The sequence below is a fragment of the Enoplosus armatus genome, chromosome 16 (assembly GCF_043641665.1).
Source record: "Enoplosus armatus isolate fEnoArm2 chromosome 16, fEnoArm2.hap1, whole genome shotgun sequence".
In the NCBI taxonomy this organism is placed as follows: domain Eukaryota; kingdom Metazoa; phylum Chordata; class Actinopteri; order Centrarchiformes; family Enoplosidae; genus Enoplosus; species Enoplosus armatus.
In genome coordinates this window covers 10,729,865-10,747,388 of record NC_092195.1, presented here as the reverse complement: position 1 = coordinate 10,747,388, position 17,524 = coordinate 10,729,865, and the positions used below count along the sequence as shown (strand labels likewise).

Below are 17,524 nucleotides of genomic sequence, written 5' to 3'. Positions count from 1 at the left end.
AACTTTAAAGTGTGCATTCATATACAACCACAGATAACCATGCAAATGATATATTTAGCCTTAAAATGTAATACTGAGACTTGATGACACAGAGAGTAGACAAGGCTGTGAATGACCTTCAGCAGCAAACACACACATTTTCTTCATATCCATTACAATAAAAGCTTGCATCCAGCATCATTTATTCTGTTTTTAGCTAACGTATCACTTACCTTTCTAGCCCCAAGATGCAATGTGAGCTCAAGCAGCCATAGGCTCCTCTAAAGACATCCTAAGTAAGCGCTCCAAATGACAAGGCAGACTAAATACCCCCTAACAAACGATACAAGTCTGTAGAAAGCATTTTAACAAAGGAGGTATGTAATGAACCCCAGGTGCCTTCTCCCCAATATATCATCCTGAGTGAATTTGCCAACATCACTCTCTTTACCTCCAAGCATGGTAAATGAGAATTTATGCTCCCGCTACTTTATCCTTCTTTACTTTTTTCACCCCCATGAGGTAGCCATGCCATGCGAGACAAATATTTCCACCAAAGGCAATATCCCCTCGAAGTAATTATATCAGAGCGAGAGAGTGGCTCATTAACATATGCTAGGCATGTCAGGAATTTACAAGCGCCTTTTGTAGATGCCTCTCGTCAGTGTGCTGCTCCCATCCGTATGGTGTCTCCTTTGAGGATGCAACCACCTCATTTCCATAGACGTCAATCAAGCTGCGCGTGGTTTTAAGAATTATTCTGTACAAAAACACAGGGCTCTCTGAATACGGCAATCATAAGGGACAGCTCAGTGATATGGAAAAGTGTGTCTGTGCACATGTGGGGGTGTGACTATGTGTTTTGTGAAGCGACATGATGAAACAAAGCGATAGTGGCAAAATTATCTTGATGGTGTGTTGTCAATGCAGAGTGGGTGGAGTGACTGTATTTGCTTTTTCTGCAGTGTGTCAAAGAGGCATGTGTGTATGTGTGAATACATGCATAAAACTTGACACCAGACACCAGACCGCCTAACAGACAAGTCCCGAGGCCACCGAGCCAGTGGCGCTGCTGCCGCTGCTGCTCCACTGCTTCAGGACCCAACATCTGCTGCCTTCAAGAAGGCACGTACTGTTGGCCTTTCACCCATTAGTGTGATGCCAGCAGAATGGAATGACCTATTTGTTAGCCATGTTCATATACACTCCTTAAAAACAATTTTTTGTATTTCCATTGTGAGGGCATTATGTAAATCTAGTGAATATTTAGTGAAGTTATATATCATTTATGGTATAATTCACCCTAGAAACAAAATGGTGTCTGTGTAATCTTAGTAATGATAATTAAATCTTCAAAAAGTTTGAATGTAAATGTGTGAACATAAAACTCTTCCAGTGCCGGGGGCAAGGGAGCAAAGTCTGTGGTGATGTAACCAAGCAAAGTTTCCCTGTGAAGTGTGGTGTATTTATAATGAACCAGAGTTGGACTTAATGGGCAGTATGATGGTAACCAGTTATTCTAAAATAACAAAACATTTTTATTGAAAAAGGTTTGTCCAACTTTGAAAGCTTTTGGATGTAAAAAAAAAAAATCCTGCTGAACATTTTGGGAAATACACTTATTTGCTTTCTTGCCAAGAGTTAAACGAGAAGATCGATACCACTATCATGTTTGTACGGTAAATATGAAGCTACCGCCAGCAGCTGGTCACTTTAGCTTAGCACACAGACTGGAAACAGCTAGCCTGGCTCTGCGGGAGGTAACAAAATGAACCTGCCTCTAAGCTCACGAATAAACATGTTGCATGATGACTTTAGAGCGCTGGTAGCACCTCTAAAGCTAGCTGTTTTTCCCAGGTTTCCTCCTATTTCTAGTCTTTGTGCTAAGCTGAGCTAACTGGCTTCATACTTGCCGTACATACATGAGAGTGGTATCAATCTTCTCATCCAACTCTCAGGAGTCTAACTCTAAGAACTCTTAGAAAGTGAATAAGGGTATTTTCCAAAATGTCGAACTATTCTAAGTATCTTCAGATGAGAGTGTTGATATACTCTGTTGAGACTTGGTCCTGCTGTCAAATCATGAATATTAAAATGACATGACTTCCTGTTTTGGAGCATTGATTTGCTGCGTATTGCAAACATACGTTATAGTATAGTCATAATTTATTGATTAGAAAAAAAGTCCATACTATGTAGGGCAAATGCATAAGCTCAGCTGGTGCTCTGAGTGGCTCTGACTACTCTTTGTCTGCCTGACCCCCAGGCTTTGCCCACCCCACGCCAACGAGGCCAAGTCAGCCAATGCAGTGTTTAGTTCCACCACACTGGCTGATTTGGCCCGACGCCCTCATACTCTAACTGACAGTAAAGTAACGAAGCTGACTGGAAAAGGAATTCAGGCTTTGCTGAAAACACAAACATATCCACTGAAACAGACGGAAGAACTTGAAATTATTATTCTTTTTAAATGAATAAGGCGAGTGAAAGTAGTATAGTATAGTATATAAGTATATGGATCCATTGGCTGGGAGTGAAAAAGTAGTCTAACAGTGGCGTAAGGAGTTTGACAGAAAACCCACAAAGTGAGATGGAGATCGAGAGAAAAGTCATTTTGTGTTTGAATGAGTCTGCTCTTTTGCCCCAGCAAATGTCATTGTAGTGACTGAAGACCCAATGTCCATTTCCATCACCAACCACTCTCTCTACCTCTCTCTTTCTTTCTCATTCTTTGTCATTGCCTTTTCCCTTTAAGTGCACTTTCGCCCACACCACTTGGAAATTGATTGAAACAAAATGTCACAATTATGCCCTGTAGCTCGCCGCTTCAATTATTCATCAATTAGGGGCTAGGCTCCTTTTTTTCTCTCCTCTGAGCTGATTTTTCATTCAGTTTGCTCGAGATGTATGGCTCCCCTGCTGTTAACCAGTCCAAAGTCATTAGTTTCTGGGTTTGCAATTAAACCTGATGCCTTATGCATGAGGCTCCGACTCAGTAGACACACGCAGCAGCGGCCGCAGCAGCTAGCGAACGAGCTGCTCTGGAGGCGTGGATAGGAAATTAATTTGCTGAACTGAAGTTCTCTCTCTCTCTCTCTCCCTCTCCCTCTCTCCCTCCAATCTCTCTCTTGTCTGGCAGGTTGGAACAGATGCCACTGGCTGGAGATGGAGATAGAGATGGGGCAGCTATGGAGTCTCAGTACAGCTTGATCAGCAGTGACAAGGGAATAGGATCTCACCAGATTTACACAGCCAAAATATGTGTAGGAGATATATTCTAGTCAATTTTTCATTCAGGTATTACTAGAATTTTGTCAGCAATGTGTGACTTTACTGGGTTTATACACCCAGTTGCCAGTTTATTAGGTACACCTAGCTACAACTAGTGCAGTCAAATACAACAATAATTAATCCAATTTCTGTCAGTAAACCACAATACAAAATACAATATTTTATAATGACTGTAATGGTTGATCGTCTTGGTAGGTTTTATGTTGAACAAACATGGTGAAAGTATCTACAGGGTTCCCAATTATATATACATTACATACCTGCACTGACCAATCAATGCCAAAAAAACAGCTGTAGTTAATCCAGGCATTCACACACAAAGGTTTTGTATAAATAATGCACAGTAGTAAGCAACGTCACCATGTACAGACCTGATATGCAGCTGTTGCCATGTTTATGCTATTATTGGGAATTCTATGAAAGCTGTGGTTGGCACACGGCATAAATATACGCTATCAACTGAGGCTTGTAATAAGCATTAAAACAGGTTCTAACTAGATGGACAATTTTTAATGTTCATTTGATGCCACCTAGTGACCACAGAGTCAAATGGCATCGATGAGATGTTTGAAGGACAAATATCTCATATACTGGATATCATAGCACCATATTAACATACTTTAACATACTTCTAACTACTGCCAGAAATGCATTGTCCTGGTAAATTTGTGTATTAACATGTGGGTCCACAGTTTTAGTTAAAGAAGAGATCATGGATGAGTACCTTTTTATTGAGCTTATATTTATCTCGCAGCAACACCATAGAGGGAGTGTCCATCCGTATTAAAGCACTTGTATGAACAAAGAAGGGCACGCACTGGAATAGTCTGCGAACTCCTCATTTTCATGTCCTGCAACACACATAAACATGACAATGCACATTTAATTACACAAGCCGCTAAATATCTATCGTATTTCAGTGCAGGATTAATGCAGTTATTTTTGCTTTACCAGGTGTCACAGAATCATATTGTTTAAAGAAGATCTTTTCACACCTTCTTCAGACTGACATAATGCACACACTCCAGCCAGGTGGTGAGGAAGGGGCCATGGCAGAGCGCACAACAGCTGCTATTAGCCAACAGGGCGGTCAGGAATGGGTAGTGGGGAAGCATCTTGTGGACCAGGGAGGACCTGTTCCTGTCCTCCAGCAAGACAAACCTGGCAACCAGTTCCTGGGAAACAAAGATCAAACAGGAATAAAGAGATGCAAATACACCAAAAACAATGTTGCTGAATTAACACAAAGCATTGTGAGATATCTTACACAGTGGATGATAAATATTGTGAGTGTTGTTCAGTGTTGCTGTACATCGGTTACCTTTAATGTAAGCACTTCGGCATCCTGCACCGATGGCATCGGTTCACAGCGCACAAACCTGTTGTCTTCATAGTAGAGCTCCTTCAGGGGCAGCAGGTGAAACTACACAGAGCGATGTCCTGTGTCAGTACAGTGAAGTACATTTCACTATGGCACAGCATTGTGCTGCCAAATTATACTGCATACTGCACCTCAACAGGGAACATGGACAACTTGTTCCCAGCCACATCTAGAACTTGAAGTTTTGCCAGTGCCCCGATTCCCTGTGTGAAAGGTGAGGCAAGTGTTATGGTTATGTAGCTGCCACACTGTACAGTAAAAAAGTAAAGCTGAAGTTAGAAATTGACTGTGACAGCATATGTAATATTCTAAAGTATACCTCATTTAAATATGAACTTAAATTCTTTGTGTTAAATAGGTTCAAGGAAATTACAGTAGTTTAACAACCCTTTCTTAATTAGCATTAAAAAACACATGAGTGAATACCCACCTCTGGTAGGCTGGTCAGCTTGTTTCTGGCTACATACAACTTGGTTAGCTCCTTACACTGGTACAGCTGCTGAGGTAGCCAGGACAAATCATTGGAAGTCAAGTGTACCTCTGACAACCTCGTGAGATGACCCAACTCAACAGGGACCTCCTCCAGCTTATTGTCCAGCACACTGAGCTGTTGAAGCCTACTCAAACTAATAAAAAAAAACATATAAATACATTATTCTTAACCCCTTTGTTATTCATCATTCAATAACAGAGTTAATTTAGCCTTCTTCAGAACCTACTGTTGCAGCTACGGAGATCTTGGTTAGGTGCCATAAATGTACCTTTTAATCTCAGGTGGAAGTCTTTGAATCTGGTTGTGGTTCAGATTGAGCACAACAAGGTTTTGTAAGCCACCTGTAAATATGACAATAAAGGGGTTCATTTTAGCTTTGTGACTTTTTAACAAATCTGAAAAGACGGGGTGCTAATCATGCAGAACAGTGAGAACCTACCTATCACCTCAGGTGGCACTACTGTAATTTGGTTGCTGAACAGATACAGTTTCTTCAAGGACTCCAGATGGCCCAGAACAGCGGGGATCTCCTTCAAGGCATTATTTCCCAAATTCAGTTTAACCAGCTTGCAGGGATTGCACAAAGGAAGATTGTTTAATCACAAATCTGCGTGGTGTGTGAAACATTTAAAGAGTTATCTTGGAAATGTTCCAGCAAACAGATGATCTCGGAGCAAACAAACGGAGAAGACTCACGTGATGTAGAGAGAGCAGCTCGGCGGGCAGGACGCTGATGGAGTTGTTGTTCAGCAGGAGGACGGAGAGGTTTGTTAATCTGGAGACACACCTGGGAACCTCCTTTATTTTCTTCGAACTCAAATTTAAAGAAGTCGCTTTACCGTATAAAGCTCTAACCACTGACTCCATGGCAAACAGCAGACGCGGGATGAAAAGGAAACGACACTTGAACGAGAGATTCAAGGTGGAAAACTAGCATTTTTATAAAACCAACGTCCAGCACTCACGTTCAAGTTTCCATGGCGACAAGACGCTCTTTGACTTGTCAATGAGGATCTGTGATGAGGCAGTAGCGGCCTCTAGTGGTGACAGCTGAGAATAGCAGGGTGTTTCCACGAGCTTCAGTTTGTTGACCATGTTAATAACCGATTCAATTCCCACTGCACAGCATTTTCCAGTGGAGGAAGAACTACTTAGAGCCTTTCATTTAGTAAAAGTAGCAATACCTTAATATGAAACTCCATTACAAACAAAGGAACAGAAGTACTGTCAGCAAAATGTACTTGCAACTTGAACTAGCCCTTAGGGAGACCATTTGTGATCAACATGGAGACAGCAGTGTGCAGGTATCTCTTGCAAAGATAATTGTTCCCAAACACCTGAAAAGACTTCATGGATGCGCCTATCGCTCCTGCTGATCACCTCAAGTTAAAGAAATAAACTGGCCATCTTTCAGTCTCACGCTGGAAACAGTATCCATTTCAAATCAATGAATACCGTTTTCCTCATCAGAAATATCAAAAATAAAAATGACAAAGCTTATTAGTATTGTATATGTTTATGTGACACTGATATGATTTACAAGTTCAACAATTCAGTTCATTCCAAGAACACTGCAAAAGTTCAACAACCAACCCCTCGCTGACTCTGTTGATATTTGGTTGAGTGACATGCATGATGAACACATCTTACGTCCTCTCCTGTCCAAGTGGAGTTACAGAAAAAAGTATGTGTTGCTTTCTAAAATGAGCTGAAGGGAACCCTGGGGGTCTTTGGGATAGACCAAGGGTGTCCAGTGTAAAATCATTAACACCTAATTTCCTTTCTATGCTATTTTTCATTTACACAACAATACCGTTTTCAGAAGTGATGAATTCTATTTGATTTCACTCTCCTCACTGATAAGGTTTGACTTCTAAACAGAGAGAGTACCATTATGTGTTTTCCCATCCTGAAAACAGCAACATTCTCAGTTAACGTCAGCTTCACAATGTCTTCAATGAGAGGGGCGAGGGGTCTCCCTCCAAATACGTTTGTATTTAGAGGCCCTTGGTGTGAGTGGCTTGAACACTCTCGCATTACATTGCATTACACACATTGGTTTATGATCTCTGTGGTCTCTCAACTGTCCTCTGCGTTGGCTGGGTCCTTCAGCCGCTCCACAGAATTGTAGTGCTCTCCTAGTCCATAGGCATGACGCATGTAGCTGCAAACAATGAGAAAATATATTTAGGACTTAACAAAACTTGTCATTTAATATAGTTTATGCATAGATTAGAGTTACACAAGTGTGTCTGTCTACAGCTGCTTTAGTGTGCTGTGTGATAGCCAGGATGTCATCAGTTACTTAACATTCACATGCGGTTACACGAGGATCCGAACCTGCCACATTATGTCCCTCATGAACAAACACAGAACAAGTTTGGAATATCAAGTTGACACTGATCTTCACTGGTGAGAGCAACATCATGCTCTATGAGAGAAGACATTTGTTGAGCCTTTTATAAAATTGCAGATTATATTTAAACTTAAAATAAATGCCTTGGCTGGTTTAAACTGTTGTAAATTCAACTGTAATGTCTAATTTCAATGTAATGTTTTCAGCTTATTACACATTGTCCTACTAATTTAACTGTATATATTTGATTAATTATGCTTATACAACTTGAACCCCTAGCAAACATAATAACATATACACAACGTACACAAGGGTGATGACTTCACAATCAAATTCCTCTCCAATTTTTACAGTTGGGGAGTTGGCCTGGATCACTTCTATGGGCAAGTGAAGAACTTTGGTCAAAGCTCGCAACTGTTGGAAGGAAAAGACATGAAAAGAAAATCATTATTGAAAAGTACAAGGAGCAACAGCACTGTGTATCTGTGACAAAACATTGACAACTCACTTCTAGCTGTCCACCCCAAGCTGCTGTGTGCTCCACGTCACTGCAGTATTTCTCAAACTCATCTGGAAACCGATGCACACACAAAACACTTGCATGAAGACTGTGCATACACAGAATTACTTTCTAAAAACATAGTATGCCATATGCAATATCTATGGCTACTATCTTGAAGTCTTTATACACTCATATCTATGACGGATTGTTTCTAAAAACCAAAACAAACGTAGACGTGTTACCTGTTGTGTACATGTCACCAGTGCTGGGGTTGGTGAGGAAAGGCAGGAAGTCATCAGCATGGCTTCTCATGTGCTCAGCAGTGCGGGACCTCAGTTCCTTCACACTCATGATTAAGCCAGGCTAGAATAAAAACAGAATAAAATAGAATACTGTGTATGAACTTTAGTAGTAACATATGTATCAACTGCTCTGTCTAACTAAAAGTTAGACAGAGCAGAATTGTGCCATTTTCCATTGTAGCTGCTCTATAGACGGTGTAGACGGTACACTTTTGCCTATCACATTTCTGATTAGGTATTCAAACTACAGCAACAGCTATAACACTCCTACAACAACATGTACCTTTGATCGCTGTGCCAGCTGATCTTCAATGGCACGGTACATGCAGTGGCCATCGGTAGAGATCTCCTTGATCTGAAGCTGCTGCAGGGCGAGTTTCTGAGCCAGCATCAAACCCTCCTGGTGCCTCACACCGTGCAGGTTTTGCACCTCGGCCTCTGCTATTCTGCTCTCCCGCTCCTTCTCTTGGGCAGCCTTCTTGTCCTGGAGAGGATCATTTAAGTAAAATGTATATCATTAGTACTTGGATCCATGACTGAAACAAAAATTATAAATGAAATGTCAAGGAATCATTCAGCTGTCTAAGGTATTGACATAGATTAAAAGGATGATTGATTATTAGCCTGAAGTGATCTTCCATTGTTCACTAACAACAGTTATATTGCTGTGGGCAATAACAAACAGCACTTAAAACTATTTGAGGTGGAACCTGTATCTCACCCTTCTCTTCTGAGCCTTGGTTACACGTGGCTGTTTCACCTCTTCTTGTTCTCCGTCCTCCATCTTTATGGTGTCCACTCCATTTATCACCTCTTCCACCTTTTAAATGAGTGAGGAGAGCTTTGGTTATGTTGCAAACTGACATTTATCTAATAAACAGACTTCACATATGCATGAATACTGAGATACACATGTGAATGCATTCTGTGCATATTTACTTCAGTGTGCATTTGCTTCTTTTACCTCCAATTAATTAAATAAAACTATGTGCATTTTCAGTGCATCCGTGTGTCTACTTTGGAACAATACATGTGTTAATAACAATTCCTGTTGTGCCATAAATAATACATGGATTGCTTAGAAAAGGGTACGTCTTTTTAAGGCAGCCATGTCCCATAATGTTAAATCCTAATTCATAACATGAGATTTGTCAGTCATCTGAATGCAGACATTTACCTTTGTGTCAGTTGTAGATTTGAGGTGCCTGAATTCCTCCTCATGTTTCTGGTTGAGGTCAGCCTCCAGTTTGGCAATCTCCTCTGTCAACTGTTTCCTCTTTTTCTTGTCATTTTTGGGGACTGCATTTTTCATGCTCTGGATTTTAGCTGAAAATGAAGCACACGGGCAGATTGTCTGACAAAGCAATACGTCAGTAAAGCCTACACACACTATACATAGAATACTGCTCTCAGATGGTGCTGGGTGTTGGTTAGGAAAGTCAAGTCTTTCCAATCAATGGCACTCTCTATTCGTAGACCCTGGACAGAGTTGTTAGTTGAAGTTAAAAATACATTAGATGGCCAGGATGACCAATATGAAGAAGAATACACTCACAGATCTTATTAATGCCCCTTAATGTTAGTTTGATTAGAACAAATTTAAAATAAAAAAACCCAACATATTTTCACATCATGATCAGAGAGCGGCTACAATGATAAAAAGCTTTAAAGTTTCAACCGCACCATGCAGTAGAAATGAGGTAGAGATCTGTGCAGCAGCAGTTTTCTGCCCTATGAGTGTGTGAGCTTTTACCTTTTAACTACAATGCCTGTGAGCTACTAGTGAATAACACACTGCACAAATGGACTGGCAAATACCTAAGCATTATAACATTATTATTATAGTTATGGGTCATTTTGCTCAGATATTTTCTACTACTTGGCTTGCTAGAGGCTAGATTGTGCTGAATTCCAAGAAATAAAGCAACACATGAACACAAACAAACTTAACACGAAAGGTTACATTCAAACCCTAACTACAAACAAGTAGTGAACACAGCTGAAGTTAGCTACCTTGCATATCTTTCTTCTCCTTGCGGTGCTGCTTTGCCAGCTGCTCCTCTGGTGTCTCCACTATCTCCTCCTCCATGACTAGATGTGGCTCGGTTTGTTCAATGGGAGTCTTTGCGAGCAATATGAAACTGACAACCGTTAGATAAACAAAGTGTTATGTTGTCCCTGTTATAAAATATGGCACAGTAGTGACAAGAGATAAAAATATATATTCCACAATAAATAAAATGTGCTGATATGGCCTTATCCGGAAGAGACACAGGAGCAGGGCGGAGCTTTGTTCTTCTTCGCCGAGCTAAACCCCGAGATTAAGTTTGTTATACCGCCACCTCTTGGCTTGTTGTTATACTGTAGGTCTGTCTGTAAGTGTACATCAATCCTCTTTCCATAAATATTTGTTCAACCCATGTGATGCATTTCAAGCAGAGACCAGTGAGAACACGTGATTCTAGATACAGGGGAGATATATTTGGTCACGTAATCTCAATTTCTTTTATCTGAGATTATGTGAACAGCTGTCACAAAATGCTTCTTTCATTTTACCTTTAATACAAACATCACATCACTCTTACCTCCAATGGGAACAGTATTGAACCGTTTTGACAGTGTTGACAGCTCCGCTCGCGAGAATGTGAGAATGGCACTTGCGCAGCTGTAAATTTGGAAATTCTCCTCTTTCAGTCTTAACTACACCACACATTAGCTTCACAAATATAACTGCCTGGGAACCTTAAGGGAACCCTTCCTACAGGTTCTAAATGTTTTACAAATATAACTTCCTGGGAACTTGAAAAATGTTGAAAAGGTTGCAGAAATATAACCAAACAGGAACATTTAGGGAAGGTTACCTGTTCCCCAAACCTTTAGGGAAGGTTACCTGTTTGCTGGGATATTTCAGTTACACAAAATTATGTTTATTTTCTGACATCAATAACTTAATAACTCCGTTTCTTGTGAAATGCTGGATACCTGCACCTCTTCAAGACTCTAAAAATGGATCCAATGAAACTGAAAATGACCAAAGCTGTAGTCAGTGTGGACATGTGTGATGGGAGTCAAAAACAGAATGGATCATAAGTAAAAAAGGCGGTTAATGCAGTGGTGCATGCATGGTTATTACTAATAACACGAACAAAAACTGCCTTTTCTAGACACAAATATTGAAAATAGTCAGCTTTTTTCCTTTTTGTACAAATTACATAAAGGCATATATATTCTTCCTAGGCTACGTTTATTTATAAATATATAAAATATAAAAATATATTAAATGTAGCTATTAACCGATGCAATATTATCTAAATATATAACTGTGCAATATATTCAAAACACACATGCCAATATTAGACCAATGTTAATGTGCGTTCAAAGCAAGCCCATAATCTGGTGAAAAATATGTTATGAACCAGTATTATTAAGTAAATTATTATTACCTTTAAAACGTATTCGGTTTTATTGGTAGCTAATTGGCTGAGAAACTCATTTCTGGAGGGCAGACGTGCTGTGTGACGTGGCACGGGGGGCGGAAGAGCTTGTTTGTGTTTTGGTTCTAAGGGGAAGTTGCGAGAAGAAAGAAAGGAGGAGACGTGACGGGATTGTTGAAATTATTTTCTTGGTTCCCCAACACCACCTCACCACAGTGTCCCGGGTTCCGTGCGTCAATACTACAGCGGTGGTATTTAAAGTTCAAAACATCGTCTGGCTCTCAGGTAGCGTACTTGACATGAATCGACAAGTTGTGGTTTCCAGCTGGCTGCCTGGCTAACGCTAACGTTTGCTCAGTTGTCATCAGGGAGTAACGTTAGCTAGCGCTGTCGCTAGCTGACTCCAGCTAATGTCGGTGATGTTTGATAGCTAACATTAAGGGAATGCAGAAATACAGGCCTTTGTCACGTCTTAACGAGTCAGGCTGTTCCTCTTCTGTGTAGATATGGTGCTATTAGCGAGCGTCTGGTATAGCAAACTGTATGACAGGCTTACAGTTGACTTTGGGATGGCTAACAGCTAAATGGGTGGAATCAGGTCAGTGGGTGGAATGCTAACAGTGCTAGCAAGCTAGCGTTGGTGTTTGTTAATTGATGGTTTGGCTACTCCCCATTAAATAACACTAGCTAACCAGCACAACATTTCAGTTTGAAAACGTTATCTAGCACTACAACGACTAGCTTGTTAACCCATCGTATTCCCTTTTGTTGTATGAAGCTGAACTTGTCGTCCTTATGTGCTTTTCTTAGTGTTTGGGAGGCTAACATTACTGACCAGTAGGAAAGCTAAGGTTGGCTAGCAGCAAGTAAGCTAACTAGCTAGACAACAAAAACAATTTGGAAAATGGCGTTCCCCTCGGAAATCAAAACAGTTACATGGAAAATATAACATTGTAAAATATATTTACAGTCAACTAACGACAGTCAAATCCAAATACTTTCATGAGCATTGCTGTGCGCAGCGTTTGTTGACAGTCCCTGTCATGAGTCTGACTAACGCAGTTAGCTTACTCTTTTTCGCAGCAGTTTCTCATGCGTATGTGTTCTCTTCTTGCTTGCCTGCGTTTAAAATATGTCTTGTCAAATTTTCTTGTTTGATATAAAAGATGAATGCCTAACCTAACTACCTCGGTAATGGCCTCACTAGTCACTTTCATCATGGGCTTTGTGTCCCAAAGCGTTTTATTTAAAAGGACAATGCTCTTCCCCATTCCCAGATATGTTTTTGTATTTTAAGAAATAATTTGACAGGTGTATGCATGCTTTTTGTAAGCCAATATATAGTGTAAGCTTATTTTGTTATGAATTCAGCAGAGCCTTTGGTATTGCTACATAAATTAAGGTTTTACACGCAGGTGTTAGTATATTGCAGATACTAAAGCTGTGTTCAGATTGTTCTCTTAATATGTGGTCAAGAGATTATATATAAACCCATTGATGCTTTGATGTATTGATGACTGTCAGCACTTGACAGATTGGCACAGACTTTTTGGTGATTAGACTTTAAGACTCCATTTATTTATAAATATAACTATATCCACTCAGAAGTATACCAGTTAACATAACATAATAAGTATGTGTGCATTCTGATACAATTTCATACAACAGCCTTGCAAAAGAAATGGTGTAGTGTGGTGTCTGTGGTGGATGGCATTATGTACACCTCACAATATAAGATAATGCAGTAAAACATCATAAACTGTGGCTTCAAACTTCACCATAGAGGCCATCACTAATATCCTTTACAAAGGTAGCTTTTTTGCAGAGCCATTGTACTTTATTGCATTAGAGAGCATATGTGTCTGAGTAGAAGTATGATAAGGTATCTGTATATTTGTCAGTAGGTGGAATATCTGTCTCCTGGATAAGGGAGTTGATGGGGTGCACAATGAAACTCACAATAGTCGTTTTTGTGGTCAGTGATCAGGCTCAGTACAAATTCTCCCTGCAAAATTGGACATAGACTGCGATTATCTCTTGCAAACAGTCATCTGTTGTATACAAATCAGTCCATGAATGCGTGGCATGCATCCATACAGCGGTACTTGCAGTTGTAACATGGTCAAGTAATGGGTAAAAACTCTGACAATGCTTCCTTTGCTCGCTGTTACTATATGTAGTATGTGGATTTTGGTGATCTTGCGTCTTTCAAAATGTAATTCATAAAGGCACTGTTGCTAAGACATACCTACGATTACAGAATTATATTTAAATGATGGCTTTGCATGTTTGTAGTGCTTTCAACATGGAATGAATTGGCTGTATTTAAATGACTTAAATTATTTTACAAATATAATTTACTTGTTCATAACTTAAAGACAAAAACAAAGCAAAATGATTGTATACATTGTAAGTATATTTTACTAACATTTTAATTAATTAAATTCATAATTTGAATGTAAACTTATTTATTGCTTTCAAAGGTGAAATTGATAACTTTACACACATTTTCTTTTCTTGCGGTGGTGAAAGGTAACTAAAAGGAGATTACAAAAACTGCAGTGTTGTTGTGGAAGTTCTGTAGAAGCCTGGTGTTTATTTGAAATGGCCTCTGCACTTCTTATGAAGTGCGTGATGTAAAGAAGTGTGACACCACTGGGGTAAAGCTTGAATTTGATGTGAAATGCATCGTAGAGTACACTGGCTCTGTTTTGAGTGGACTTGATTGGTATTGTCATTCAGGACAAGACAAAATCATGAAGCATCCATATTAATTACTTCCATTAGTTCTATCAGTCTATTTATCAGTATGATTGGAATGATTTTTCCCTTGATTTTTGTCATGTGATTTTACTCTAAATAGGTGACGAATACTTTTACTAATACTTCTTCCATTTTTGTATTCTGTCCTCTCAATATTGCTCGGAACTAATCTCACATGTTATCACATGTTCATTAAGACAAGCCAGTAAGAAGGTCACAGCTTTGTATTGTGTTTCGCACAGTTAGAGTAACACAGTCTGAACCCTGTTCAGTTAAACCGAAGTATGTCAGTCTCGCTACTTTTTTTCCAGTCATTGAATTTGAATGCATTTTATACACTTGACCTTTTGGCAGATCAAGTCTTATATCTCTAATTCCCTTTAAATATTAAGCATTACTTAAAACCACCACAAACTGCCCACACAAAATTATTTCTGTCGGTAAGTTTTATTTTTTCCACTTTTTGCACATAGTAATACCGAAATTCAAGTGTATCATATCGGAAACCAAATATTTTGTTCTATTTTGAGCCATGTAGAGTCCCTCATCATATCAAAACAAAGAAAAAAAGCAGCTAAAACAAAATGTCATCTGTAGACACTTTGCTGTTAGTATTTTGATATCACACTTGAACTTTGCCAGTGTTTGAGAACATTGCACTGTTTATGTAAAATTTTGGCACATATTTCACTCAATATAAGAAGATATGTTTTGTTATGTTTATTCTGAGCAAAGTTTAACACCTGTTCATTACTCTTTGATAGTTAGTAAACCTATTTCTTCTCTTGCTTTTTGCAGCAGAAGTCCTGATAGTGAGCTTTGGCACACAGGACACCGGGGGATCTGACTAGGTCATGGCCAATCGGGGAGGAGCTACGAGACCCAATGGACCCAATGCAGGGAACAAGATCTGTCAGTTTAAGCTGGTGCTGTTGGGGGAGTCAGCTGTTGGGAAGTCCAGCTTAGTCCTCCGCTTCGTCAAGGGTCAATTCCATGAATTCCAGGAGAGCACAATAGGAGGTGAGCTTCATGTGTCGGCATTTGCCAGATTTTGCCTTTATTTAGAAAGTTACCCAATTCCAAAGTAAAAAATAATTTGCAGAAGTTAACCATTTTATTTTGTAGTCAGGATCATTGCCACATATATAAAGTGGAACTTGAATTGAGTTACAAAATCATGAACTTTACAAGCGTCTGTCTCACAACAATGTGGGCGACAGTTTGTCTCACATACGTTGAAAATGCTTTGTTGTAATATATTTATGACCTGTTGACATGCATTGTAAAAAGTATTGTTTTGGTGTAGATATTGCTTACCTAATGTTGACTCAGCCCTAACCTTATCTTTTCTTTTCAGCGGCCTTTCTCACCCAGACAGTGTGTCTAGATGACACAACAGTGAAGTTTGAAATCTGGGACACTGCAGGTCAGGAGCGTTACCACAGTTTGGCACCCATGTACTACAGAGGAGCACAGGCCGCCATCGTGGTCTACGACATCACAAACGAGGCACGTTCACCCGTGACTAAGCTGTTCATACAATTCTCCCAACATTACTCTCACTTTAAGTTGTACAGATGTTACTGATCATGATATTCATGCCCTCAAGATGTAGTCAGATCACTTCAGCAGTGTACAACAAGTCTTAGTTCTACTACAGCTGATGGCTTTCATGAAAATGTCAATGTTTTTTTAAGAGGAAATATTGTTTGAAGTCACTGATCACATGAAGGTATTAACAAATGGCACTATTTGATTCTATTTGCAGGAGTCCTTTGCACGGGCAAAGAACTGGGTGAAGGAGCTGCAAAGACAAGCTAGCCCTAATATAGTCATTGCTCTGTCAGGCAACAAGGCTGACCTAGCCAACAAGAGAGCTGTCGACTTCCAGGTCAGAGCAAACAAACAAACTGTGTCTCGACAGTCTTATCTTTTGCATTTCTTGCACCTCCTGCTTCTAACTTGTAACACACATTACAAGTGATTAGTTCCATTACTCTTTCCTGCCAAGACTTGCAGTCTCAATCAAGACATATCGAAAACTCATGGTGTTTACGTTGTGTTGACAGGACGCTCAGTCCTATGCAGATGACAACAGCTTACTTTTCATGGAGACGTCAGCCAAGACATCTATGAATGTGAATGAGATATTTATGGCTATAGGTGGGTAATTCTTGACACTTAATTCATAGATTTGTGTATTTGCAGAGTGGAGGGTTGAAGTTGGAATATGAAAGTTTATTTCATTTGTGACTTCTGTGCCCTGCAAATGACAAATTGCAGTTTCTTTTATTGTTTGGTTTGTTTTTTCCCTCCAGCAAAGAGATTGCCGAAGAGTGAGCCTCAGGCTGCCGGAGCCAGTAGCGGGCGGAACCGGGGAGTGGACCTGACAGAAGCTGCTCAGCCAGCCAAGGCTCCATGCTGCAGTAACTAACGTGAAGAAGCCCCCCCCCAAACCAACCTGTAAAGCAGTAACTAATGCGGCTGATGCCCCGAATGCCACCGCTGTTACTAATGCAATGTGTTGTACTCTTATCTCCAATTCTCTCATTTGCAAAACAAGAAAAGATGCCCTGTGCCCCCCTTCTTTTTGCAGTAGCGAAGTCAATGCCATTACACTGATCTCTCCAAATGGCTCTGCCTCTTTTCCTCCATCATGGTTCTGCTGCTACCAGGTTAAGCCTCCTATCCATTCTTTGCTACTTTCTGCCATCCAGCTTGTTACATCTGTCAATTATTATTGATAGATAATTGATAGCAGATATTAGAGACATTAGTGCACCCTGCCTTCCATCATCTTCCTTGCAACGTGTAGATATGAGTTTCATTTAGAGGAAGTGGTTACTTCCCTTTTTTGGGATAGCTTAAGACTTTACTACTGCATTTCTAATACCAGTCTTCTGTGTTTGTTCATTTTTTGATAATTGTTTATTTTTGTTTGCTATAATTTTGTCAAAAATGATGGATGCACATACCTGTATACTTACATGGCCTAAAGTAGAAAAAGAAACTGTTTTACCTTT

The 17,524-nt window shown here is 39.9% G+C and overlaps 3 protein-coding genes across 7 annotated transcripts; 1 reads left to right on the top strand and 2 right to left on the bottom strand.

Moving 5' to 3' along the window:
* Positions 1–4,013: 4,013 nt before the first annotated feature.
* On the bottom strand, positions 4,014–6,011 carry lrrc69 (leucine rich repeat containing 69). Its single transcript, XM_070922383.1, has 8 exons — positions 5,841–6,011; positions 5,584–5,710; positions 5,413–5,485; positions 5,082–5,277; positions 4,783–4,854; positions 4,592–4,693; positions 4,266–4,445; positions 4,014–4,121 (listed from the first exon to the last, which is right to left on the bottom strand). The coding sequence occupies exons 1-8, from the start codon at positions 6,009–6,011 to the stop codon at positions 4,014–4,016; spliced, it is 1,029 nt and encodes a 342-aa protein (XP_070778484.1).
* A 636-nt stretch (positions 6,012–6,647) lies between these two features.
* Positions 6,648–10,483, bottom strand: otud6b (OTU deubiquitinase 6B). 3 transcript variants are annotated; one of them, XM_070921889.1, is made up of 8 exons: positions 10,318–10,483; positions 9,482–9,630; positions 9,026–9,124; positions 8,576–8,788; positions 8,245–8,341; positions 8,009–8,070; positions 7,808–7,914; positions 6,648–7,308 (listed from the first exon to the last, which is right to left on the bottom strand). In XM_070921889.1, the coding sequence occupies exons 1-8, from the start codon at positions 10,391–10,393 to the stop codon at positions 7,224–7,226; spliced, it is 888 nt and encodes a 295-aa protein (XP_070777990.1). In that variant the 5' UTR covers positions 10,394–10,483; the 3' UTR covers positions 6,648–7,223. The 3 variants fall into 3 exon arrangements, with proteins under 3 accessions (XP_070777990.1, XP_070777989.1, XP_070777991.1); XM_070921888.1 differs by having other exon boundaries at positions 8,245–8,365; positions 8,588–8,788; XM_070921890.1 differs by lacking the exon at positions 9,026–9,124.
* Positions 10,484–11,889: 1,406 nt separating this feature from the next.
* Positions 11,890–17,524, top strand: rab5aa (RAB5A, member RAS oncogene family, a). Of its 3 annotated transcripts, none has more exons than XM_070921291.1 (6): positions 11,890–12,023; positions 15,332–15,521; positions 15,859–16,010; positions 16,270–16,392; positions 16,571–16,664; positions 16,820–17,524. In XM_070921291.1, the coding sequence occupies exons 2-6, from the start codon at positions 15,356–15,358 to the stop codon at positions 16,933–16,935; spliced, it is 651 nt and encodes a 216-aa protein (XP_070777392.1). In that variant the 5' UTR covers positions 11,890–12,023; positions 15,332–15,355; the 3' UTR covers positions 16,936–17,524. The 3 variants fall into 3 exon arrangements, with proteins under 3 accessions (XP_070777392.1, XP_070777391.1, XP_070777390.1); XM_070921290.1 differs by having other exon boundaries at positions 15,303–15,521; XM_070921289.1 differs by having other exon boundaries at positions 15,300–15,521.

Bases quoted from the DNA above. Each gene is read 5' to 3' on its own strand.
- otud6b (XM_070921888.1), bottom strand. From the start codon at position 10,393: ATGGAGGAGGAGATAGTGGAGACACCAGAGGAGCAGCTGGCAAAGCAG. The intron at 9,631-10,317 runs GTAGCTAACTTC...CTTCATTTTCAG, and splicing joins GGAGAAGAAAGATATGCAAG to CTAAAATCCAGAGCATGAAA. The intron at 8,071-8,244 runs GTAACACGTCTA...ATCGGTTTCCAG, and splicing joins TGGTGACATGTACACAACAG to ATGAGTTTGAGAAATACTGC.
- rab5aa (XM_070921291.1), top strand. From the start codon at position 15,356: ATGGCCAATCGGGGAGGAGCTACGAGACCCAATGGACCCAATGCAGGG. The intron at 15,522-15,858 runs GTGAGCTTCATG...TTTTCTTTTCAG, and splicing joins CCAGGAGAGCACAATAGGAG to CGGCCTTTCTCACCCAGACA. The intron at 16,393-16,570 runs GTCAGAGCAAAC...TTGTGTTGACAG, and splicing joins AGAGAGCTGTCGACTTCCAG to GACGCTCAGTCCTATGCAGA.
- lrrc69 (XM_070922383.1), bottom strand. From the start codon at position 6,011: ATGGAGTCAGTGGTTAGAGCTTTATACGGTAAAGCGACTTCTTTAAAT. The intron at 5,278-5,412 runs GTACATTTATGG...TTTTTTTATTAG, and splicing joins CTTCCACCTGAGATTAAAAG to TTTGAGTAGGCTTCAACAGC. The intron at 4,855-5,081 runs GTGGGTATTCAC...CCTTTCACACAG, and splicing joins AGCTGACCAGCCTACCAGAG to GGAATCGGGGCACTGGCAAA.